At 41.5% G+C, this 27,094-nt stretch overlaps 1 protein-coding gene across 1 annotated transcript; it reads left to right on the top strand.

The window, feature by feature from the left end:
* si:dkey-192p21.6 (uncharacterized protein LOC565246 homolog) lies at positions 1 to 26,966 on the top strand. The gene is made up of 18 exons (XM_062401300.1): positions 1 to 298; positions 601 to 695; positions 1,810 to 1,925; positions 2,809 to 2,927; positions 4,690 to 4,759; positions 4,851 to 4,917; positions 6,780 to 6,862; positions 9,755 to 9,831; positions 12,123 to 12,153; positions 12,274 to 12,434; positions 14,899 to 15,011; positions 16,146 to 16,267; positions 16,883 to 17,006; positions 17,126 to 17,212; positions 18,534 to 18,611; positions 21,842 to 21,912; positions 23,027 to 23,139; positions 24,043 to 26,966. Exons 1-18 carry the CDS (start codon positions 196 to 198, stop codon positions 24,222 to 24,224), a joined length of 1,812 nt encoding a protein of 603 aa, XP_062257284.1. The 5' UTR covers positions 1 to 195; the 3' UTR covers positions 24,225 to 26,966.
* The last annotated feature ends 128 nt before the right edge of the window (positions 26,967 to 27,094 follow it).

Raw genomic sequence — 27,094 nt, 5'->3', positions numbered from 1 at the left:
TTTAAACTTAAAAGAAACAATAACAATGTGACATTTAACCTGATAATTATCTATATCTACAAACGTTTTGACCTTGACATAATTTCTGGCCCCCGTCGGCCAGCCCTGGTTAATAGGAACCATGCCCTCTAGGTTTTGCCCTTTGACCGCTTGTTATAGTGGTGTAAGAGTTATAAAGATGAGCAGTGACTTGTCATGTTTTCAGGCAGCACCATGAAGAAGCTCAGGATACTGCTACAAACAAGCTTAACTTTATCAATACTTGCAGGCAGCAGCTCTGGACAATACGTCAGTTCAGGTGAGTCTCGTGTGATTCATCTGTGGTTGTTAATAATGTGGTTGCTTACGTTTGATTCTAACAGGTGAAGGCTCTTTTTCAAACCAAAAAGTATCTGTGTTATTTTGAGCATCTCATATCAGTGCTTGGTTCGCGTCATCAAAGTTCAAATCTAATCTGGACAAACCAGACATTTCAGATGTTTGATCTCACTCAGAGAGTCAGGGTTGTGATCATGATGGTGGAGACATGCTGCTGCTATCTCATGTTTATGATGTTCAAAAAGCTTTGTGTGCCAGCTGTAAATCATCAAACCATTACAGGGCCCAGTCTGAGAATGGACCAGGCTCTGTTAACTTTTCATAACCAGCTGAAAGAAGAGGTGCAGGTTTTCTACACGTCTGATTACTGCTACGAGGTAAAGGTGTTATACTGTCTCTTCCCTTCTCGTCTTTCTCTCTGTCTGTCTTTCCGCAGATTCCTCCGATTACTAACACATGAATAAGTCAATATTCTATGATGCCCAAAGAACCCCTCACATACTGAAGAAATCAACAGTGTGATTTCTGTCAAGTTTGATTTGAAATGTTCCTTACTCAAATCTCTCCAGTGGCCACAGATCTCCGGAGACACACACAAGACAAAGTTAAAACCAAAAAGAAAACATGAATGGTTAATATGCGATATCCAGACATAAGTTGAGCTTATAAAACACTGCTACATTTCCCATAATGCAGCAGCACTTTCATTAGATGCAGTTTAAAACCTTGCGTGTCAAGTTTTTAATGCAGGTTTTATTTGTGTCAGAAGTCGGGATAATCCATTTGGTTTTATGTCTCAGATTTGATAAAGTTCCCTTCAGACGCACAAAATAAATTATACAAAGATATGCTCTGTAACAAGTAAACAGACTTTCATGTAGAAAATCATAAGAGAGCCGCTAACATGGATTTGTAAGATGTGAGAGTCGTAGTTTTAAGGATGATCTAATCTACCATCTCTCTGCATTTTTGTAAGTAACTTTATAAGTTCCCAGCTTTTCTAACATCAACTACATCAGTCATTCCAAAGCGTTTTTGGCTTGTGATCATTTAAAGCCAGCCATTATCACAAGTTTCTTTCATTAATGCTGTTGGAGATTGAGAGATTTTACAGACATGAGGAGGGGAAACCCAGTACTAAGGAAATTTGCATTATGATTTATTTTCTTGACTTTTCTTGATTTTTGTTTATAGCAAAATATCGGAACAGCTACATCCAGTTAAAAAATTAGCTTTATGGCATCAGATTTTCAATTTTTCAAATGATGACTTTGCTAGCTCAATATACTCTACAAATTTGTTATACTGCTCTGCATATTGTCTTTTTGTACCTGTCATACGTATACAAGTTAGATATATCTTTTATATTTTCTACAAATTTATTTTTCACTCTAGACTCATTATGACCTATTTACATTTTTCTTGTGACCCCATGAAGACCACAGTTATTTCAGTTTTTCAGCTGGTCTCAAGTCAGTTTTTCCTCCTCAGTGTGTGTACCAGCATCTGGCCAGTGTGAAACCCAACAACAACAATGCATCTGTGGTGATCAGCACTAAATTCACTCTGAGTGTAGAACTGCAGACCAGGAACTCAACTCTGTGCAGGTGACCACCAGTTTAATATTCTTGAGAAGCATCAATGGGATGAAACCAGTTGTCAATTTAAAGCACACATAGGTAAAACTGCTGATTTGCTCCCTGTTTCCCCATAAAGACCCTGCCTGTGGGAGTGTATCGCTCTTGTCTGCAGACGTAATCTAGTGTGGTGGCATCAGCAGTCTGTGTGATTATTTACAGGGCTGTGGGAGTCACCCTGACCTGCTTTCTGGACCTGAGTGATGCCCTCCCTTAAACCACCTCTCCACTAATCGATCAGGAGCCTTTTTGGGGTTAATAAGACTAGACATTCCAGTATTGATGAAAAGGGCTCTTTAAAGCTTTAAAGCCACACGTGCTGTTGAAACCTCAGCGGGGACGTTAACTGGAGGAGACAGTCGCCAGATTTATAAACAATCAGGGCTGACGGGATACCCGGGCAGAGCTTTCCATTTGGGGGTCACCCGTAAACATGGGGCCAGGGATTCAGTTGCAACATGACAGGCTCCTCCATGGTGCTTTTTTCTGGCGCTCTCTGAAGCCTGCTCCGGGGCCTCTCCGATCAATGCTGAGGTCTCTAACCAGACTGTGCTGCTATTGATTCCCTTCTGCCTTTGAAATAACACTCCAAGTGATAGCTAGTGTGTCATCTGAACAGTGGATCAATATGAGCATGTAATGCATGTTTTGGGGGCCTGAAACTGGAGATGGTGGGAGGACCTATGGGGAAGCACTTTAGTTCCAGAGGCACTAGGTGGTGCTGCCGAGCTGTGTGGCAAAAGATAGGAAGAACAATAATTACATGTATTCATGTGAGCAAACACAATCAGATAACGGATCAAATAAAAGCAGCCAGCAGTGATATATGGTTTTCACTTGTATTTGGTTGCAGGTGGAGTCAGGAGTATGGAGAAGGTGGTCATTACACTGTTTGGATCCAGATGTCAGAAGCCACCGGTGATCCAAGCTGTGCTCACACTGTGGCCAAAAGACCAAACAACGCGTACCTGCGTAAGTGCACAACACTGATGGAGAATATGACGTAGAGAGTGAATGGGATTGCCTTGTTGAGACACACTGACAGTAAGAGAACATGTGTCCGTGCTCAGGTCGAGCCTTTTGATCCGCTCTCTGCTTAATTGAGTCAGCAAAGGGCCGAATCCCTCGGCTCGGCCTCGTCCACAGAGCAGGACCTCTCATCCATCTCTGGGGACATGATGTGTATTGATCAAATAAGACAAGGTTTCTTGAAAAGGGATAAAAAGAGAAGCTTCTCTTGTTTGTTTTGAAGGCCTGGCTCCGCGAGTGGGGGATTCTGGGTAATACATTAGGGAGTGTGGAAGGATTAGGGCGTAATGGGATTTTGAAAGCGTCTCTCTCCATAATGTACACTCTACTTAACAATATTGCAGATTATGTTGTAGATCAGACTTTTAAGGCCAAGTAGCCATTATCCCAGCAGATATATGGTCAGTGTGACTGCACCCCTCACAGTATGATGAGCTTCCATTAGCTCCACAGACCGGTGATTATACAAACTCCCTGTAGGACTTGCTCAGCTTAAGTAATGGTCTGGTCAGCAGCTCCAGACCGGTTAGAGTTGCCCTGCTGGGGAATTTCAAAGTTTACTTCAGTGTCTCTCATTGATTGGCCACTGGCCTTCGTGAGGTCATTTTTTCTGGGCGCAGTGTTCTTCACGGATGTATTTCTGTGCGGCCGCTATCAGATCCAGCCTTTAATCACATTAGTACTGTATTCTGCATTGTACCACAAACCACAGTCACCTGCCCGGGGCCTTAATTATTTCTAAGAAAATCCAAGATATTGACTCATATTAAGTGTTTGACTTGAGCAAATGTATTGACGAACTGACCTTGATGTGGTTGTTTCAAATACGTCCATTAATTTGCTTTTATTCATTCTGACTCATGGAGGGAGCATGGCTGTTGCAGGGATGCCGAGAGCTTTATGGTGTTTTTACGAGCAGACACCAGAGATGCCAGGAAAGATCACTCTTTGTTCCGAGTGGATGTCGTAGTGTGGATTCAGCTCAGGTTCAACTGGTATCTCTTTATGTTTGTTTTTCCACTGAGGACAAACACGGCACCCCGCCGCTCCTGTGTTTCCTCTGTGCTTTGACGCAAGAAGAGCATATTGATATCTCCTGAGACCTGAGCCTATGTGTCATAGTTTTATAATCATTACCACAGCTGTCCAATGTCTCATTTTTATTCCAATGCTGTTGGGACAATGGTTGAGAGGTAAGTGTGCAACTTTCTTAATTATTCTTTATTCATATTTCTGTCTGTAGTGATACAGATTCAGGAACATGTGTTTTGGGTTTTTCAATCATCAAGGAAAATTTCAATATTTTTTGGAAATAATAATACTATTCATTGTTTTTGTGGCCCCTCATACAGTTCCTCATCCGGACCCCAGTGTAGTCTTACATTTTCCATTTCAAATGATCGTAGTCTTAGATTACCCGCAGTGATTGCCCGATGATGGATCGACCAGGAGTTTCCATTAGGCTCTTCTTTGTCACTTGAGGGATCCCCTTTGACACTGTTTGATTCCCACAGGGGCGTCAGGAGGCTGGTACAGCAGGCAGTACGGACTGGTTTTATCAGGCCTTTTATCCCCAGTCTGATTCTATTCTGATAGACACGTAAAGCCCCTAGACATGGACGTCCAGACACAGAGGCCATGACGAGCTGTTTGATTACACAACTTCCATTTGTAAACATGAGCTTTTTCTCTTCTGTTCCCTCAGCTCTTGTGGTTTCAGCTCTCTCACTGGCCATAATCGCCCTCTTGGTCGTCGCTGCACCTTACATCTACAGGTACCCATGTGCTTTTCACCTCATCCACAATGATTCAGCTCTCATTACTCTCCCATCAGAACCAGACACCCCAGACTTGTCCTTTTTACAGGAGGTGTCGTACATCAACATTTTTTAAGACCATTTGCTGCCAATGCACTCAGTACTCGGTGGATAATGTAAGTATAAAGCGCTGCCGCTGATGATTTATATCTTCATACACACAGTGAGATGACACAGATGCATGATTTGATTGATTACATGTAGATCAATCATAAACCAATCAAAGGATTCTCATTAAACGAGTCCTAAGGTGGTAGTCTCTTCTCCGCCGTGCAAATTTGTTCAAGATGCAGGATTAAACCCACAATATGATTATTTAATTTTCGTTCAATCTCATTATTCCTTAAATTCCTGTTTGTTTTACGTAATTTAAAGCATTCAGAGTAACACAATGCAAAATAACTAGCCCATCTCTCGTTTTCCTCTGCAGAAAAATGACTGGCTTTAAGCTTTTTTGCAATCTAACATTAACATTGCCTTGATCCAATAGAATTATTTTCGTTGGCCATCTCCGCAGCCTGAGATGCATACCAAAATTGCTCAGAGACTCCAGCCGTTTGGGAGACACTAATGGAATGATTGATACAAATGTTAGCGGAGCCAGTTGTACTGCAGACTAACATTCAAGCGATAGAGCAGAGCGTCGTGTCCATCCAATCAGCTTGCTCGATGGCAAGAGCTGCTGTGTGTTTTTTGGTGAGCATGAATGGCTCCTCTCATTCTTCCGAGCAAGAGGCCTCGGTCTCCCATATGGCGTCTTAATGGCAAGCAGATCCATCAAAACATATTAGTGCGGGTGTCTTCCTGCTCTGGCTCTTTAAACTGCTGCATAGGGGCCAGTGAGTCAGGCTAATCCAACTGAGAGGGCAACAGGCCAGAGCATCTCAATGCTGCCTTCACAGCGATGGGGGGGAAATGAGGCAGCAGCACCCTGCACACAGAATGACCCTGAACATAGAGAGGCTCAACCGGATTTTCAAGGGTTATGAGCAATTTGGCAATCTGGACTTTTGTTCTTGTCAATATTTTTACATCTCAGAACAATCACTGTAACATAAAATCTATAAATTGATTTTTGTATGGGACATATTGGTAGCTATTGTAGCTGCAACAAATATCCTTTAAATATAATCTAATCATAATCAATCAGTGGTATAAAAGAGGGTAATTAAAATTGAATGAAGATCAGCAGAACTAGCTAATTAACAGCTATTAAAAGAGATCTTTTGATGTGTACGTTTTCAAAGCAGCATGAGGCAAAGTAAGGGAGCTGCTGAGAAAAAAAGTACTGAAGTGTTTAAAGCTGCACTAATTAATAGATATGTATTAATGTTTCATTAGAATTCTACATATATTTAGAAAGGGCTCAGTTATAGATACCATGGTTGTGAGAGTATATGGTACATGTACAATGGTATTTTGACAGACCATATAATCGTATAATACTGATATTAATGATTCTAATAAACTTAATTTGTAGAGCCTCTCTCATACAATAAGTGCAGCTCTCAGTGCTTTATATACAACATAGATACAAATAAAAACCTGTTAGTACAAATAAAAAGCTGTTAAAATGTAATTCATATAAAAGAACAGATTTTAAGTAATATAAGAACATGTTAAAATGACATTTTAAATAAAAGGAAATACAAATAAATACAATTAAATAAAGAAAAATGCTTAAAAACAGAAAAGACAGTGATAAAAAGTAAGTGCAAGATCTAGGTACAGGCTGAAGTAAAGGGAAATGTTTCCAGTTTTCTTTTTAATACATTTACTCAACTAGCTGCTCTGATATCTATCAATGCTTTAACACATTTCTGAAAATGTTAACAACTGCTCACAGAGATAAGCTGCGAACACAAAGGAAAGATGAAACAACAAAGGTTTAACATAAGGGATCAAACAGTAGCCACTCAGTGTATGGTAGGTAAATCATCAGGTCATGACATTATTTCTTCGCTGTTTGTCTCTACAGGACGGAGCAGATTCTTCTGAAGCTGAGCACAAGCCCGCCGAAGCCAAACCAACTCGTCTACGCTCACTGGACACTTTCCGAGGGTATGTGCTCCATCAACAACCAACCTGTTTATCAGTCCATCACCACATGCTGCTCGCTCACATGCTAATTCTTTCTGGGGCGGTCTGAGGCATGATGAACATCTACAGGCCCGGCATAACGAACAATTACAGGGGTCACAGTCTGGCCACATGCTCCCCCAAGCTTTTGTTATCAGGCAGTATAGCTTTGGGCATGATTTGTGATATCAGTGCGTCTCGGGTTTGGAACAGTGTGTTTCTGTTGGACAGGAGTGATGCATGTGATTGAATCTGGGCTCCCTGCTCGCCTTAATTGTGGCCTGGGGGTAGACACAAAGCACGCCTCTCTGGAAACAGGATGCTGGTGTGGCTTTGACCTCCCCCTCGCCAAGTAATTGATGTAATATTACCGTCAACATATCAGCACACATCCACAGGGTCATAGATCTCCTGCCAAAATGGAGAGCGAGAGGAAATCCAGCGGCACAGAGGCAGGATCCAGGGGACGACTGGCGTCTTCTCAATCCGTGGCTTTCCCTTGGACGAAGCGTCGCCTGAAACCACCGTGCATATGTGATTAATTCAAAATACCACTTAGTTTATTTACCTTGCACTGAATTGGTTGGAAACATCCATAACAGGGTTTCCATGAAATGATGCATTTCAACTTCCCTTCCTTTTATTTGCACTTGCTACCGCAGCACTGTTCAATCCTGTTTGCCAAAATGTCACTCCAGGGTTACAAATACTTGTCGCATATTGATATCCTGATTGGGAATATTGGAAATTCTCATTCCTGACAACGCACTTAATCACACTGTGACTCAGCACTCAGGGTTAACGCTGTGTGTGCCTCCTCAGCTTTGTGACTTATGATCCATACCCCTGATAAGTAACAACTTTCTACAGAAAGCAGACGCATCAGTCATCTGCCATAAATACTGAGACATTTCTGAAGGCAAAAGGCTTTTCTTGTGAGCTGGTCGTTTTTTTTTCTGATCATTGCTCAGCCTCCGCTGACATGATATACAGAGAACTGTGGGGTTGTAGTTGCGCGTTAATTTTTCTAAAAGGATCTGGATTTTAATCTTGTGCCACCTTGCTAAAAGCCTGTTGCTGGTCCCTTCACTATCGAAAATCGCACCGTCAGTAGTTAGTGGTGCCATGCGACAGAATAAACAACTATTACATCAAAACAATGGATTGCATTTAACACCAGGTGGCTGATTCATTCTGCGCCTTATTTTTACTAAGCTCCAAGTTTTTCCTTCCGATTCGGTTTCAAATATGCTCTGATGTTTGGCCTCAAAAAGGAACCCTGGTATTTCCACTCTAGTAGTAATTTATTTTGACTAGTTTGGGTGTCCATGTACTTGATATCTCCTTCACTGTAAGTAACTCAATACTCTGCAGATATTTTGCAACAGAAATGTTCCCAGCTAATATTATAATTGGTAATACATCTGCAGGGATTCAGATCAGTCAGTCATAACCAGTTGTCACTGCATTACAGACACGTCTGTCTGTAATCTGTTAACTATAAATCATGCAGGCATGAATTAGGTCTATTACCGAAGTGACAAATGTTCAATGGAGAGCTTTATAGGGATATTTAGCACTTAAACCTGATTAGGAGCCAAGAAAACACGCCTGTGGTGCTTCAGCCTGGACATTATCTGTTTGTGTATTAACTTTGCCGCAAAATGAAACAAATTGATCTCAGTACACATAATAATAATTAAGTCTTTTTAGCTCCCCTTTATCATAATTAGCAGGTAAAACGTGTGCTTACATGTGTGGCATTCCTAATGTGATCTGCTTATAATGCAGCTCTTATTCCAAATGAGACACCCAGAGTGTTTTAATCAAAAAGATGACCAATACGCCACAACACAGCAGTGATTTTCACCAGGTCTCATCTGGCTAGTTATTTAACCTTTGTCTTTGTCACTATGGCAACTAATGGATATGTTCGTCAAAATTTTAACGATAGCCTGCGTCCGTGTGTGTGTGTGTGTGTGTGTGTGTGAGGGAGGCAGAGAGAGAAAAAAGAGCACATGGACACATGCACTACGCTTCAGTCTACCTAAAGAGCCCCTTTTGAGATGATAGTGGCCGATTAAAATCTTGTATCAGCAGGTTGGGGCTAAAAGAGCAGTAATGGCTTTGGTGCACCTCTTAATTCAATCTAGGCAGAAAAACAAGAGGCGGCAGAGGCAGATACAGTGCTCCTTATCAGGCGGTCTCGTTCCTAGAGGTTTTACTAATCTTGTTTTGCCTCTTAAAGACCCTCTTATGATTTTTTTTTCTTTAACAACACATGAATCAGACACATATCCTGAAGTATTTAGGATGATGAAAGGATGAAATCTGCCTCGGAGCAACCAGCTGCATCCACCATGCTTCCATTTACATTCCCCTGCAAGTTTGTGTTGTGTAATGGCACCCGGTCGTTTTCCTTACATGCAACACAAACACCTTATTTTTCCTCCAGCGTCTGATTCAGTGGAGCACTCCATCACGTGTGCAGTGTTTCAGCAACCGTGGCCAGTGCTAAAGTATAAAGTGTATCATATATTAGCTGCAAAGGCTTAGTCAGCACTTCTGCTTGAGGAGATCCAGAGGACAAGTGTTCATTTCCTGAGTGATTCATAATGCTTAGATTGCATTAGCTTGCATTTGGAGTGTGCCTCTTTACCTGTAACTCAGAAGTTAAATTTTTAATCAGAATTAAAGTATTGTTGGATTTTTAGAAGATGATTTGAAAATATTAGAAAACTGTTATGCATTTGTCATTTTTTAAATATATTTTTGACTACCCTGTCCTTCATTTACTCCTTGATGGTGCATGAAGGTTAATCCCATTATTACTGATTTACTAAATGTGGCTTACTAATTGTACCGTCTTTGTAGATTTGCCCTGACAGTGATGGTGTTTGTGAACTACGGTGGAGGAGGCTACTGGTTCTTTCAACATGCTCCATGGAATGGTTGAGTAAAGTCATACACTTAAGACAAAAACAAACTTAGAAAATAAAACCAAAACTAGAAGGGCACACGGGGAGCACACACCTCCACCAATGCTGATTGGCCTCTTCATCACCATGTTGCATGTATATATTGTATGAGATACTACATTACTTTACATTATTACGTGTCATTTTTGCTGACGCTTTTGTCCAAAGCGACTTACATTTTTAGTACACTCAACATTTATGAGGGGCCATTTAGGGGTTCAGTATCTTGCCAAGGACAGAGGAAGAGTGGGGATTGAACCGGCAATCTTCATGTTGGAGAACGCCCACTCTACCCCCTAGGCCACACTGCCCCATACATCTACCATTTACACAGAAATCTTACACATTAAACACGGACAAAATATAAATTCTCTGATATAGTTGAAAGGAATATTTGGTACCAAACAGTGGCTCTAGACCAGACACGGTCTTTTTAATCAGGCCCGCCGAAAATTGAGTGGCACTTACTTATAGCACTTTGTAGTTTTGCCTTATTTTTGAAGAAATTGTACTTTCTTGCTTCTTGTTGTTCTGGGTTTGTACCCTGAGGGTTGAATGAACTTATTGTAAGTCACTTTGGATAAAAGCGTCATCTAAATTTAATTTAACCGGGAGTGTGGTGTATAGGGCTCGAAAGGGCACATGATCTCCCTTCACTTTTTAGCTTTGCCCTGAGAGCCCTTCCGTAAAAATGAGCGGATCAAAGAGACGAAAAGTGGACAATGAGTGCCGAGTGTTTAACACAGAGTGGACAACAAAATACTTCTTCACCGAAGTCCAATCGAAGGCTGTATGCCTGATATGCAGAGAAACTTTCGCAGTTTTCAAGGAGTTCAACATCAGCCGTCACTTTGCTATGAAGCATGCTAACTACGCTAGCAAGCAGTCAACGCAAGAACGGGCGGCTCCGGCTCAGAGGTTGGCGGCTAATTTACAGACTCAGCAACATTTCTTTCACAGACAAACTACAATTCAAGAGTCAACTACCAAGGCAGGTTTTTTGGTGGCATACTAAATAGCAAAGGCTAGCAAGCCTTTCTCCGAAGGCGAGTTTTTGTTAAATTGCCTAGTAAATAAATGCTTTGCTACTTGTTAAAGGCCAAATTCTTTCATGTAATGATTTTTCCATGTCATTAATTCACAAAAACACTCCTGGCCCGGCCCCTCTGTCAAAGTTTAGAACCCATTGTGGCCCGCGAGTCAAAAAGTTTGCCCAACCCTAGACAGACTTAAGATCACCCATTAAAATACTCAGAAAATCTGGATCATCTGCACAAAATTTGAGCTGATTATGGATATTAGAACTCTACAAATATAATTTTTTTTAAAGACTGTTATATCTTGGAAAATTCACAAAAAATGTGGCATAATGCCCTGTTGTTAAAGAAAGTGATTTTTGTGTAGTCCTGCTAACTAACACACAAACAAATGCAGAGAAAAAACATCTTAGGCGGAAGTAATGAGAACATAGCAGAGCACAGTCAACCCTAGCTGACATTGGCCTATGCCTTCTTCACACAAAGCCTGATATGAGATGAATGCTCCATGGCGTCTCTCTCCTCATCATGTCTGCTGCATTTTCTGACCCGTTGTCACTAATTATGATAAATATCGTCTCAAATCAAACACACAGGACGCCATTCCTCTTTCGAGCCAAATCAAAGCTGCGATCCATAGACGTTTATTGTTTTGAACAACCAGGGTGGAGAGAGGGGGAGGAGGAGGGATGAGTGTTTAACTGACAGCTGGGAGAATAGGGCAGGGTGCTGTGACAGAGTGACACTCCTCTGTCGCATTTACCAGTCTTTATGTGCCATCGGGCAAGGCACCTGCTTTCGAGGGAGACAGTTGCTGGGTCTTTGGTTTCTCTGGGTGAATAAAGGTGAATAAAAAACAAACCTAAATGTCTCTGTAACTTTTATGAAATGTATGTCATCATTTAGGGGTGTTCCCAATTTAGATTTTATAATGGCCTCCTCACCACATCTACAAGGGTGTATTGATTTCATGGGTGGTTTGACTGATGAATTCTCTTCGCTGCAGGGCCGCTCCTGTCACAAGAGGGAAGATATTTATTCATCACACCTCTTCAAAATGGAAAGTTAATATCAGGAGCAGCACTTTAAGGACAAAGCTTTGTTCTTAATTCATCTTCTCGTCCTTTTGGATTGTCTGGATTAGAGAACTTTGAACTCTGTTTAGTGGCATGCACCTCAAGTATCTGTGAGCCTATTGATAGTCATTTGTCTCTGGATTCGTTGCAGGTTTAACTGTGGCGGACCTTGTCATGCCGTGGTAGGTTGTAAAGATGGACTGTCAGACATTTTCAGTCCTATTTCAATATACACAAATATGCATAATTTTATCCACAAACCTGTTTTTTTTTTTTCCCCATCGTTCCTATGTTTCTTGCAGGTTTGTGTTCATCATTGGCACCTCAGTGGTCTTGGCTTTCAGATCCATGCAGAGGAGAGGGGTGAGCCGCCTCCAGCTGCTGCGCAAAAGCACCTGGAGAACCGCGGTCCTCCTGCTGCTCGGCTTCTGCTTCCTCAATTACTCACCAAGAGACGGACCACGTAGGTACACACCATGCAGCACATCCTGTAGTTGGTAATGGAACAAAAACGTTATATGTGTATGAGTTTGTTCTGTACTGGGGAAATTATCAAAACCAATCGGCATGTCTAATAATAGACCCACGTATTACATGGACAGTACTTTCCACCATAATCACCAGCAGAGAGCAGAGACTTTACTCTACTGTTTAAGCACTTGAATCCATCTGAATGGTTAAGCCAACTGCATTAGCTGTGATATTGTATAACATAATGAAAACTTCTCTAAGACAACATTTCCTTCAGCAATCTGTAATCAGTGGTGGAGGAAGTTTCAAAAAATGTTCTTAGGTAAATAGATAGACAGAAATGTAGTCATGTAAAAGTAAGCAAGTAGTTGCTTTTAAGTATACTCAAAAAGTAAAAGTACTCAGCCCTTGTGGCCATTTCCCTAATGCAACAGTCCACTACATCATCGTGGCTGTTTCTAATATCTATTTCTTCACCAGTGATGATGCAGCTGCAGAAAATAATTGAAAATAATATTTATTTGCAGTATAACAGATCCTATATTGGCTTTGTTCATACTATGAAGAACACTAAGAGCCTTGATTTAAAGATATTGTGTTTCAACCCCAGATTTGTGTTAAGAGCCACAGCTGCAGGGGTGTGTTGGGCTTAAAATCAGGGAAGCAGCCAGAAAACCCCTGTATCATCATTCACCTGGGGATGCACAGGGCGCCCCTCACACATTAGCCCCCCCACCAGTGCTAATGGAACTTCATGGGTGGACGTCTGCGTACCCGGGTTAACAAAAATATTGTTATTGTGTGTGTGCAGTCTCAAAATCCAGCACCAGGGAACATTTAACAGAGGCAGATTGAGCAAAAACAACCGCTGTGGTAATGGACAATTATAAACAGATAGTGTTACACCCCTTCAGCCCCATGCAGCTGCTGTGGAAGCTGTTGCTGCTGCTGCTGCTGCTGCTGGAGCTGCTCACAACAGCACCGGTGACTTTTACCACAAACTGCAGCTTTGCCCTCCGTCTCCAAGGACGTCCTTGGCAGTTCAGTTGCAGGGTTTGATCTAATAAGAGAATGGAGACATATCAGCTCAATGTTAAACCATTTCAGTGTTGACCTCTAACATTAGGCATGAGTCATTTCTAATAAATCACACTGGTTATATGTCCAGCTCATCATAAAAGCAGCATGAAAGACGTTCAAACTCAGTTTTAGTACGACTTGTGCACTTGTTTGTGGAGTTCAGGAAATTATAAAGTAAGGTTTGGTTAATTTATTCCGATTCCATTAAAAACCATAAAAACATATTGTGGTAAGGCTAGATAAGACTCAATAGAAGTATTTACTAACCCTATTTTTTAGGGTCAAAGTGTGTTTTCAAGCTTGTATCTCAAAGCATCTGACTTTGCTTATTCCTTGTCTGACAGGGAAAAGTTAGAGAAGAGAAAAGATGAAAATGATTTCCAATAGTCAAATTCAAACCCAGACTGTTAAGTACCTTGAGGACGTTGGATCTTAAAAGGAAAAAACCCTTTTCAAATAGTTTTGGCCTGTTGTTGTTTGTACTGCTGTCAGATGGCTTTACTCAGTTCATCTCACTTCCAAAAGAATCATTATTTTATTCAATCACTATAAGTGCTCAGAGATGGGAAATAAACAGCCGAGCTTTCACTTCTTACAAGATATTGAACGTCAAAAAAGGTTTTAATTTCATACACACACACAAACACACAGACACACACACACACACACACACACACACACACACACACACACACACACACACACACACAATGGCATTGATCAGAGATAGTGTTAAAAAGGTGTGACAGCTTCCTGCAGTTCACTTTGATACTGCACCTTTCCCTGTGATTTTTATTGGAGTGTCGGACAGAGTGAATTATCTTGGAGGGGGTCGTGTCCTGCATATTTAACAAACGTGGCGTCCGTGAGAGCTTCCGCTTTTCCTGTGAAAATAGAGATTTCCGCCTTTTATTTGATTTGATCTGAGCCGATCAATGATTGGGACTGCATTGTTATTACGGCACGTTGCGTGGCAAAGAGGTTTTCAATTAACTAATGTGTAGATAACCATCAATCTCGGGACCAGTAGCCGAGCCAATCAGACCTAATTCGTCGAGACTGAGAGATAAGTGGGAATCTTTGACCAGCCTCCCACCTTCTTGACATGTTCACATCCTGAAGCCTGACACCATTTACACACGTGTCCTGCTGTCCATCATCCTCGCTCAGGAAGCAGTGATAGTAGGATGATTGAGAGGATGTTCTCGTGTTCAACATCATTAAAATTCCTGATTTACGATTTGATTAAATCAGCAGTAATAACTCCACACACTGTGAGTTGTATTGAAGCCTTGTGTGACACATTTGTGCATTGTTTCGCTGGTATGCTGCACAGTTGTGAGTGTTCTTGCTGTGTGTTGTTGGCTGTGCTCTAGTGTCCTGGTCGTGGCTGCGGGTCCCTGGAGTGCTGCAGCGTCTGGGCTTCACCTACTTTGTTCTGTCTCTGCTGCAGACTTTCTGGAGACAGAGAGAAATCCCGCTGACATCGGTGAGCAGCTCTGTCAAGTTCAATTTCTCTATTAGACACAAACGGAAAAAGACACAGAGGAAAACTAACTTTGAAACAACGATGAACTGTGGCTCTCTGACTAGTGTAGATTCTAACATGAGCACACAAACACACATCAATAAACTAGCAGGTTAACATGTTGACGAGTTGCTGGTATTACATTATTGGTTCAGCCATTATTGGTTTGGTCATTAACCACAATATTGGACCAAAGGAAGCATTCATTTGACAACACTGCTTTTTAAAAGCTCCATGGTCAGTGGGATACATCTGCATGTTGAGATATTTCACAGGATAAGTGAAGATTATGACCTGATGGTTTCATTAGATGAACAGTCAGGGTTTAACCAATTCATCTCCTCTCAGCAGAGGCCCAACAGTCTCCTTGAATTAAATCAAGTGGCATCAAATTCCTTGGATAGATATGTGTCATCTGAATTTCATCAATATCCATGAATTATTCCCTGAGAAATCTGAGAAAATGTAAAAAAAAAATCTCACAATGTCAGAGAAAGAGACAAAAAAAATTCCTGGATCCTCCCCTTCGTCCGATCAGCGCCAATATTGAATGGGTTCTTTAATGGCCCACGTCCAGTCCTTCCAACAAGTTGTATGGAAATCTGTATGTGGTTTTTATGTAATCCTGCTTAGAGTCAGACAAAACATAACCTACTCGGTGGAGGTAATGAATGACTTGCAGAAAGACTGACAGTATAAAGCCTTGCTGCTAGCATGCCTTTAAAAAGCAAATTTGCAGTGTTGTTTTATATGTTGACATATAGTCTGTAAAAAATACAGATAGAAATACAAATACAAACATTCAGCAATGGGTGAATAGGATTTGTATTTTGTTGTATTGTTACATAGAATTCAATGTTATTTAATCAAATTAATAAACAATTGAATAAATTCTATACAACGATTTCCCATTACAGCAATTAACAAATAACAACTTTAACATTGACATTGGTAAAGGATTCCTAACCCCATTTACTGTTTTGTAATGAAATTTAATCTAACTTTTTATTAAAACAAACAGTAAAACAATGCAGTAGATTTATGTGAAATAACTTTTTTTTTACATTGTATCTTAACAAGATTTGTGTGTGACAGCATCACTGGTGGAACCCCATCCAGGATGTGGTCTTGTATTGGCCCCAGTGGCTGATAATCATCCTGCTGGAGACTATGTGGCTGTGCATCACCTTCCTCATGCCTGTGCCCCACTGCCCCACGTAGGTCCAAGAAGTCCAGTCTGCCCATTAATGCGCTAATGCTAAATGTGTGAATTTCCTCCACCTGTTCGTGCCTATCTACAGTTGGGGCTGCAGCAGAGGTGTTTGTGTGCACACCTTGTGTTGCTGCCGTGATTTATGGGCCCGTGGTGGATGCTTCAGAGGGCATAATTAGGCAATCTCAGTCTGTCATGTGCAATAAGAGGAGTGGAGGCAGAGGATCCATCTTCCTCGCTCTGTGTCTTCTGCTCAGTGCAGCTTTTTGGTTTTTTATTCCCCCCATTTCTGTGACCTAGCATGGCATCCTATAAATAGTGACACTTTCCCCACAGCTTTTTCACATCTGAATGTTTTTGTTATTGTTATGGTGGCACGTGAGAGTTTCATGGAGAACACAAACCTCATACAAATATTAAAAACAAGAGGTGATAATTCCCAGAATTAGAATTAAAAATTGCCTCAGGACCTTCCTACCTGCATTTATTTGATCCTATAATTCAGTGTAGGCTCTTTTTTTTAATATGTCCCTCCTTTGTTGTTTATTTAAAGACTGTATGAGAAAAATGCAATATCTTTTTCTAAACTAGTCATGATCACACTCCTGTTTCTTATCAGAGGCTATTTGGGAGCTGGTGGAATCGGTGATAATGGTCTTTACCCAAACTGCACTGGCGGCGCTGCAGGACACATTGATAGGCTGATGTTTGGTGATAACATGTACAGATACCCCACGTGCAAAGTAAGATCTTTACCACACATCATTCGTAACCTTATCCATCCATCAGTAAACTTTGCAGGTGGAAGTGAAACCATCAAATCAATCTTTGCTTCTTCTTTTTTTTACTTTTCTTCTTCCAGGAATTGTATCAGACCACACAGCCCTTTGACCCAGAGGGGGTCCTGGGTACAATCAACTCCATCGTCATGGGATTCCTGGGGATGCAGGTATTGGGCCGATCGTGTATTTCTCTTCTACGAGTGAAATAGTGTTGATTCCTGCATCCTGTCGGTTTTATACATATTATTCTGTTGTCATGGATTAGTTCCAAATTTCCGTTTGCTCAGAATAGAAGACATGCTTTTCCTCACACGTTGTTATGCAAATATAAAGTTGAGCTTACTCTTTAAATGTGAAGACTGACCACGATGTCAATTCTACCAAACCACAAAATACAACATCTTTCCATTCTTTCCAATTGGCTTGCAGATAGTTTTGATGACATTTTGTGATACATGTCTCTGAAACCTCTGGCACTACCTCAATATAAATCTGTGACGACATTGTGATGCACAAACCCGATAAACCACAGACGTCTTTACAGGAACTAAGTGTTAAAACAAAATAAATTCCAATAACAAGTGCTGCCAGGAAGTAATATGGTTTCTGGGAAATGATTTTGGTGAACTGCCCCTTTAGAATGCTGCCAACTGATTGGCTGAGAGCACCCTTTATTCAAATGTAACCACACTTGCACAGTGAAGGTTTTCACCATGATTCATTCAGCTGTTTAGGTGATAACACTCCAGCAGCATGTTCAGCTGTGATGTTAAACTTAATGTCTTTTAATGACCATTTAATACATATCTGTAAATTAAAAGGATGCATTTCTAAAATAACTTATTTACCAAGAGAATTAGTGATGTTCTTTACTGATAACCTTGTGTAAGTAGGTTAATAACCCCCCCCCCCCACTTGTCGTAAATTTCTCTCCACTTAAATGAAGGTTACGTGAAAGACTCTTTGCCGCCTAATTATAAGTGCACAGCTGCCGTCCTTTATTGACAAAATGATGTCAGGAAGCGAGGAGAGAGCTTTTGGTCTTAAGACCCGAGTCTGCGATGGTGACACTGTCACTTATAACCATTTGTGTTGTGGGAAGTTGCCAAGCAAGAGCAGCCACATAGTTCAATTCCCCGTGGGCGGTTAGCTCTGAGCCCTTCAGTCAGCGGGTCTTAGACGACACGCCAGGTGTCCGCCGCCCTCCTCTGTGTTCGCTCGTGCTAATGTCCTCGGCTGAAACGTATTTATCATCACCAAATTAATCAGAGGGCGTGGATGACTCAGACCAAACATCTGGCTCGGCTGGATGGGAGAAATATGACCGCTGGGCCAGGGACACAATATTGACACCTACATCCCAGGCCTATTTGGTTACCGAAAGCCAAATACACAGACGCACCGTGCTGATAGTGTTTACATGGTATTCCTTGTTAACTGTATGATTGACTGAGTTATATCTGTTTATCTCCGCTTCCTTTTCCACAGGCTGGGAACATCATCATTTTCTACAAGGGGAGAAACATCCAGATCGTCTGTCGATTTCTCGTGTGGGCCGTCGTCCTGGTATGTAACAGCAAACAGAGGTTTTAAACACAGTAAATGAGTGTAAAAGTCATTTGATAATTTGCCACCAAGACAACAAATCTCTTAAAACGCCATCCTGCCTCTATGACTCACACACACACACACAGCTGAGCACTTACATGGGGCTTGCTGTTAGACTTCGCCTCGCAGGTAAACTCGCCAATGTGTTTTCCAGCCACTCTGGTATTAGTCATAGCCGCCAAAGCCATTCATTAGCAGGACTAGGGAGAGGACATGTGTGTGATCTCCGTACAATTAAACAACATCCATGTGTGGCTGTGTTTCCGGGCAGACAAGGGTATCCAGCGCCTCGGGGGGATACGCACTGTCTCTCGTTGTTGTCTGTACCTCACATGTGGTTTTAGGTCCGAGGAGTTCTGCATATTACTTACAGACCTCAGCAGTCAGTACAGCTAACTGATAAATAGCGTGATCATTTATAATACTGTTCCTGCGCTCAAACATTTACTGTTCTTATCCATGACTGTTTTGTTAATGCAGTGTATCAGAAACAAGTTAAAGTTCTTCAAAACTAAAATGAAAGGATAGATTTATTAAAAAATCAGCTTGGATAGCATTTCAAGTCATATTTGTTTTGGATTGGTGCTCATTCTGGGTGGTCTAAAAAACACAAAGAGAAGCAAGCTGGCTCCTTTATTTGTATAGAGGGGCATCGTGTCCCACAGGGAGCAGCAGAGTGTTAGACGAGATGGCCCGTTTTGCATTTCTAAACCTGCGCCAGGAGGCTGTTCGCACTAACGAGACTGACAGTCGTCCATGAGGAAAAGCCAGACTTTGCCGAACTGTGCCTGGCCACTGCTTTTAGACAGACACACACACGCACACAGTGACACGCTGCAGAGACGCAGCTTGTTTGCAAAACGGGGTTAGTAGGAGCCTCCGTGCTGTGGAGGCAGACATCCTGAGCTGGCAGCCCTGTGACCTGGAGCGATGATGGAGCTGAAGGAGCTGGCTGCATCACACGGCCTTGGAAATCAAACCGGTGCAGGATGAAAAGAAGAGGCCAGTGGTCGCAGCCAGAGGAAAACATGCAGAAACGGATATATCTCATTAGTTTTAAGTTCTGGTTGATGTATACAACTTTGCCTTTTCTGTAAGATTACATTTTTGGATTCAGATTTCAGATTTCTTCAGTCTGGTATGTGTACCTCAACTAAAATGGATTTATTTATTTATTGGACTATAAGCACTTACAATCAGTATATTAGTGTTTGAAACATGCTGAAGGAACCAATAAAGTTTTTTATAAATGTTGTCTCATCATTACATCATCAAAGGGTCGAGTTTGTCAGGTCATGTCAAGTTTTATTTGTTTAACCCACTTTCACCATGGGAATGAGATTTACAGGCTCACAATAACAATGGGTCTCAGTATTTTTAATATGGAGGATACAAGTGAACAGTCTGCAGCCATGTTGAGCAAAACATTAAGGTCAGCATTCTCTAGTGCTAATATACTGGTGGTTTAGTTTAATTTAGTTTTATTAATTTAATTTAATTATGACATTGTCATCCCAAAATTCAAATGCAACTAAAAAGAGAAGAATACTTAGCAGAGTAGATCAAAGGGAGATCTAAACAGAAAGATGGCTGAAAGACTCCGGAGAGTAGAAAACAGAGCAAATGCACAAAAACGCTTCTATGGTGTTTTTGAATCAGGATAAATCCTGCTCTTTTCATAAAAATCAATTGAAATTCTATTGTTGAGTTTAATATCATTAACCTCCGCTCTTAAATGACAAATCTCCTCCATTATTTCTCCTGGTGTTGAATCTTGCTGACTATTATGGTGGAGCGAGAGGCTGGAGGGAGGTGAAATAAATTAGATCCATTTGGCCTCTCCCAGAGGCAACGAGTGATAAAGTAACACACGACTGAATAAATAAACATTAGGCTTTAATGTTTTTTTCCACAATATGTCATGGTTCACCAGTCAGGGCTACAGAGAGGATTCAGATGCTGTACTCGAGATGATGGTGTTGGAGACGATATATATCCAGGATCATGCTGTGTTTAGTAACGGATCGATACAGGGACTTGAAATCCTGGTTGACTGAAATAAAGAAAATAGAAAAAAGAAATGGTTGACAGAGAGAGCAGCCTGTTTGTATTGATTCAGGGAGCAGATCCAGACCTGCGTAAAACGTAAACACAGCATATAATCGTCCCATGTGTTCTGCTCGTTTTCGCTTCCTCCCTAATCTCAGTGGCTGAATCTATTCTTAGTCCTACAAAGTGTTTTCACCAAAACAGAAAGCAAAATTAGTTTTCGTGATTGGCCTGTTCCTGATATTGACTCCTCTAAATTCGATCTGGGCTCTGAGGGGAGGCAGGAAGCAGAGCCGAACCTTCCCTTGTTTCAGACATGTGCTCTTGACATTAGCGGGTCTCCTCGGCAGAGAAGGAGGAGGGAGCTCATTTTCTGTACGCACCCAACCACAGCATTGGTGTTATCCACAGGAGAGGCTGCACAAAAAGTACCAGAAAGTGTCGACACAGTGAAGGTCTTACGCCGGAGCTCACAGAGTTGATATTATGGGAGCGGCCATGCATCTTCTTCCCTAATAAACAACAGCCCCAGTTAATTAAAGTCCAACGATCAGGCTCCAGAAGTGAGAGATTGGAATTGAGCGATTGCCCCACATACCAGCCCCGTCCCACATCCTGCTGCCTGGATAGCCTGGAGACTTAATCCAGCTCGGCTAGGCTATTTCCACCCCATCGATTCTGTCATCTACACACATGATGGATATCCACCTAACGAGCGTTGGTTTCTGATCCAGTGCCCCGGGTTTCTCTCACGAGCGCAAACATTTTTCCAGTATCTAAATCATACGTAAAGGTAAATAGATGAGAAAATAAACACTCTTATTGATGTAAAGTTCATCAGATCACTTGCATGTATGTTGTGGTTATTATGACTCCAGGGTCAACTGGGCTCCAAAATGGGTCTAATTCTTTGCTGATGAATCTCTGAGGAGCTTGATGTCCCAGTGTAGGTGATGAAACAGTTTGGAGCCCGGTGTTGTGTGTGAGTGTATCTCGATGGGCCATGGTCACCTGACTCTCAGATAATCGGTTAATCGGCCGCACTCGCTTGATTCTGTTGCCTCGTGTTTTTAGCTGCCAAGTACGGCTTGCTTTATCGCCCTCCATCGATTTGAAATCTGTTTCATTTCCACCCTCAGGGAATCTCCGCTGCCATCCTTTCTAAGTGCACACGAGACGGAGGATTTATACCTGTCAATAAAAACCTTTGGTAAGTGCTTCCTGACCCTCTAAATCCAGCCACTTTTCCTCACAAAAGGAAGGATGGGCTTCCAACAGTGCACAAATCAAGGCTGCTAAAACACACGTTTACTTACCTCTTACAACAGCTACTACTGTAAATAATCTGTTGGGAGCGTGAGTTGAGGCGATCATACATCCTCCCGACATGATCGCTCTTCCTTACAGCCAGCGGGCTTAAGGAGGCTTTATCCTCTCTTCCCCAGAAGCACTCACTACACATTTCAGCATCCCCGGCTGATGGGCTCTAGGAAAAGCCTCCATATAATCACAGAGATGTCTAACTGCTCCCAAACCATCATTCGCCTTTTTTTTCCTCCTTTTTTAAATGTAGAAACAAGGCACGGCATCTTGATAAATGTTTGTAAAGATTTGGCATGAAACACAGAGCAATTACTACCTCAGACGTAGATTACCTTATGACCTCTGCTGTGGTTCAACCTTCCACAACCTACCCCCCCTCCCCCCCTCCCCCTTAATATGATGTGAATCATGTTCATGTTTGAGCAGGAAGAACACCACTTCATCTGTGATGTGTAAGCAAATTCTTGGTGATTTTCCACAGGGGCCGCTGCTAACACTGCGCTCATCCCCCGCCATTACCTGACTGGCTTTTATAGGCAGTTCATCATGCACAGGTTATTGAGCTCTTGAGTATGAGTCCCTGCCTGGATGTCTAGAAGTAATTAACTCGAAGGCAAGAGTCCTTTTTGGCCCCACTTCAGCTGAGATTTAAAAAAAAAGTCCAGTGAAAGGAGGCTGTGGGAGGCCGCCATTTTACATTAGATGATATTACATCAAACATTCTTCCACTTAAGAACAGACAGGGACATGGCTGGCTGGCACGGCTCCACGGGGCACGTGCCAAGGATCCACTGCTGATGCTTTGGACCAATCCAAGAAACTGTCCTGCAGTATGCTGGTTTGGCTGGAGAGCCCCGGGTGTTATTTATCTGCAGCACAGGATTGATAGACTCAGTGTCTTAACACGCTTGTTCACATCGTCCTACAAACATTTTAGATACGCCCCAAATGTAAAATACTGGATGTTGCTCTAAAGTATCTCCGATGGTCTGTTTCTCCAGGTCGTTGTCCTATGTGACATGCATGGGCTGTTTCTCCTTCCTGCTGCTGGCGGCCATGTACTTTGTCAGTGACATCAAGGGCTGGTGGGGCGGACAGCCGTTCATATACCCAGGTAACAGTTGTTCACAAATCACAGAGCTCAAAGTCTCGTCCTGGTCAATAATTCATGATGGGCACACGATCACACACCTTAAGCTCAAATCAACAAAGTGCATCTCACTTCTTAAAGTAGCTATAATCTATACTTTTTATTTGTTTTTCTTGATTTTTATTTTGTATCATTGTTTGTTGATTCTTTTTTAATTTGTGATTTGAAATGCTATTGTATTATAGTATTATTTTGCCTTTTATTGCTTTTATTTGTGTAGCCCCTTGTAATGGCTCTTTTGACAGGTGCGATACAGATAAAGGGTTTCTATTATTATAATTATTATTATTATTATCACATTTCCCAACTCTGCAGCACTATCCAGCATTTTAACTTGAATGTTTTGTCTTAAACCTCTCATCAAGGCTGTTTCCATATACAGGTGTCCAACTGTTTCCACTAAAGCAGTAGCACCCCACAGTCAAAGTTAGTTACGATAGGTGGTGAACATATTGAAACATTCAGCATCTTAAATTCCAAATGTTCTCCTCAGTGGAACAGAGGAACAAATATTGAAACTTGAATACAAATGAAAGCTAACTTTGGTTATTTGTAAATCCATTGGATGTGTAAACCAGCATTTCAGTGGGTCGTGTCTCCAATGCCATTAAAAGGCTAAAATATCCAAATGAACCCTCTGGAGTCTGAGACCTCATCGCTCCCTTTTGACCTGCCTGACATTTTTATTGTTTCACCAGTACATAAAAACATTGTTTTCTTTTTATGCTTTTACTGAGCACAAACTGATCTAAGAGCAGTAAGCATGTCATTAGTATGTGGTCGTTTCTGTCTAGTGACACTAACATAATTGTAGACTTCTTAGGCTTAATGCAGGTCCTGTTAAACAACATCTCCTCCCCTCCTCAGGGATGAACTCCATCTTTGTGTACGTCGGCCACTCTCTCCTGGGTTTCTACTTCCCGTTCAGCTGGGAGATGCACTTCCAGCAGAGCCACTGGGAGTGGCTCTTCCAAAGCCTGTGGGGGACCGCGCTGTGGGTGCTCATTGCCTACCTGCTCTACAGGAAGAATTTCTTCCTGAAAATATAAAGAGAATGACACCGTTATCTTTACAGCTAACCGTTTCCTCTTCAGTGAAACATATACATGTAAATCAAGCCTACTGATGCTAATGTCCAAGTCAGCTGATGAAATAAGCCGCAAAGAAAGGGTGAATATTGTATTTATCAAACACAGGCTGTAGCAAAATGGAAAGAGCGTAAACATGTTGATCCATGAAACCCATTAAAACAACACCCTTGTTCTAAAGAAGAGGATCCAGTGATCCAGTGTCAGGGTGGGCAGCTGAGGTTTTATATGATGCCACTGAATACACTGATTACATCTAATATACCGAGATGGTACTTAACAAATTAGGCCGAGTGATTCCACTACACACCAGCCTGACCATTATGAGACTGTTGCCATGGCCACTTCTCCCTCTTATGTGTGTTTGTGTGTAAGAGTGTGTCGGGGGGGATGTACCATCTGCCGTCCAGGTGACAATACTTTAATGGGGGTCAAGATGCACAACTCACAGTCATTAATGGGACTGAAACCTCTCACACTCATTGTAATAGAAAATCAGGGAAATGACTCAAGCCCCCTCCGAGAGCCTGAGCCCTTTTGACATTTTACCCATTCAATACTAAACTACTGAAACCGTGTTAATCCTCAGACTCAAACTATGTTATTCCCACATGGTTGACAGTCTTGTTGATTTATTGATATATATATATATATATATATATATATATATATATATATATATATATATATATGTGTGTGTAGAATGTGTGTATGATCGGATCGGTGTGCTCTCAACATCAGGTCAGGTTGTGTGTACATCATGAAATGACCATCTATTTAATTAAATGACACAGTGTTGTGCGTCTCTTCGACAGTTAAATCAAATTACGCTCCTCCGAGGCTCTAAGAACCTTGCGTAACACGGTGTAGTGGTTTCGGTAACTGTCTTACGAGCAGACGTTGTTGTTGGAATGCCGCTAGGTGCCTCCTTCCGTCTTGAACACGACTCCGAATCCATTACTGCTCTCCTAAACTCCTGCGCTCGCGATGGAAACACATTAATGCTTCTTCATGGGATTAAAATGAAATCGATACAGACTCACCACCGCTGGCTAAAGATATCTTCTGTGTATTTGCATGCGATGATGAAGCTTTAATCTAAATATTAGCATTTAGCTGACTCATTCCCAGTGACGTACAGTAACTGCAAAAGCACTGTGAGCATAGAACATCACAAGCAGCTGCGATTAAAGATCAAAAAGGTCACAATCTGAATGTCTAGACTCTGGAGGTAATGAATATTCTTCTTATGTTTCAGATTGAATTTCTGCTAATGTCATCCTGCCGGCCTCTGAACGTCTTGTCGGTCTATAGCTTTGTCAGAAAAAAAGCCCATAAGACACCACTGTGGTCCCACATAGCACACTTCCTTGCCTTTATTGATTCCTACTGAGCATATGTCTCAGGATACCTATAGTCTGTCATATGGAAACTTTATCCTAGATACAATGTGCTCATGCTGACCACTCGCCTTCTTATATTCTCATAATGATCCCTGCTTTCTCCCCTGATACAGCAATCAGCATTATATTTACCCCGCTATAGAGTAAGTGAACATCTGAGTACAGTATCTGCTCATCAGATCATTTATTACAAATGTATTGACATAACACATAAATACAACTTGATATCTTCAAGCAGGCAACGACTATGATCTTTATTGGAGGATTTTAAGCAGCGGCTTTATTTGAAATGGATATACAGCGTTTTACTGAACACAGTTATAGATAAATCTATTTACATTACAGTTTTACATGTTAATCATGAATGTAAAAGCTAAGGATTTTTAAGTCCTATGATAAAAAGAGTAGGTGATATGTTCCTTTCCTGCTGAGAAGCCCTGTCGTCCTCTTCTCCAGTGTTTTTGTTCTCCATGCAGAGACATTGATTGGGGAGCGATTTCTGTGTGAGTGACTGGTGTCCTGCCCCGGGGACGCTGCAATGCATCACTCCACACGCTATCGAGTCACAAACATATCCCACACTTTAACAGCCGTCGTCCTCGGTGACACTGTCAGACCTGAAAGAGGAAAGGTCCCACAGAGTCACAGAGCTGGTCTCACAGTGGTCAGCAGGTACTGATTAAACCATATAATGCACTATAGGTTCAGCTGGGACATTAATGAAGACAAAAGCTCAATTCGCTTTTTGCTGGGTCTTTGAAATCCTTTCCTCACACAACGCTTTGTTTTGAAATCTGATTCCACCATATACATATATTAAAATCACTGGTACATCTGAATATGTCCAATGTAAATTCATCACTATTTGTCACCTTTGTTTCACAGAAAATGTTCAGGCTTTGGGCTCCTTAGGAATGGAATACGTTACCTTTCAATATCTGTCATCATGTAACTTATCCCCAAAAATTAGTTTTCATTTGTTTTCATTACTTATTTTACTGTTCCAGGATTTCTTGTATTTCCTCCATTCCTTATTTATCCATTGATTGAGCTTTTCTTTCTCTCTTTTGATTGTATCTAGTGTTAATATTATAACTATAGTCTGTTGTTCTGTCTGTCTTTGTCCTTCTTGTGTTGTTGTTTGTTCTGTAACTGTTTTGTCCCCTATTATTGTCCCTTGTTTCTGTGTTTTGGAGATGAAACATCTCAATGGGTATATCCCATGAAAGTACATTTCTTGAAATCCTCCCATGTCATGTTTAGATATTTGACATTCACCATAATAAATACATTAAAACCCCTGGTGCTACTTACTGCTACTGAATGTAAACTCGTGATTATTTTAAACTAAAAGTCTCACATAAATGATCACCCCAGTTATAATGAAGCAGGTAAATTGACAATGGCTGAGGTCCTCTTTAAAAAACA

This window comes from Platichthys flesus, chromosome 12, assembly GCF_949316205.1.
Source record: "Platichthys flesus chromosome 12, fPlaFle2.1, whole genome shotgun sequence".
Taxonomy (NCBI): Eukaryota; Metazoa; Chordata; class Actinopteri; order Pleuronectiformes; family Pleuronectidae; genus Platichthys; species Platichthys flesus.
This window is presented reverse-complemented; position numbering and strand designations above follow the sequence as displayed.

What these genes read in the sequence shown, in the direction of transcription:
- si:dkey-192p21.6 (XM_062401300.1), top strand. Translation starts at nt 196, where the DNA reads ATGTTTTCAGGCAGCACCATGAAGAAGCTCAGGATACTGCTACAAACA. An exon ending in TGGGATTCCTGGGGATGCAG is followed by an intron (nt 17,213 to 18,533) that starts GTATTGGGCCGA and finishes CCTTTTCCACAG; the next exon opens with GCTGGGAACATCATCATTTT. An exon ending in TCGTGTGGGCCGTCGTCCTG is followed by an intron (nt 18,612 to 21,841) that starts GTATGTAACAGC and finishes TTCCACCCTCAG; the next exon opens with GGAATCTCCGCTGCCATCCT.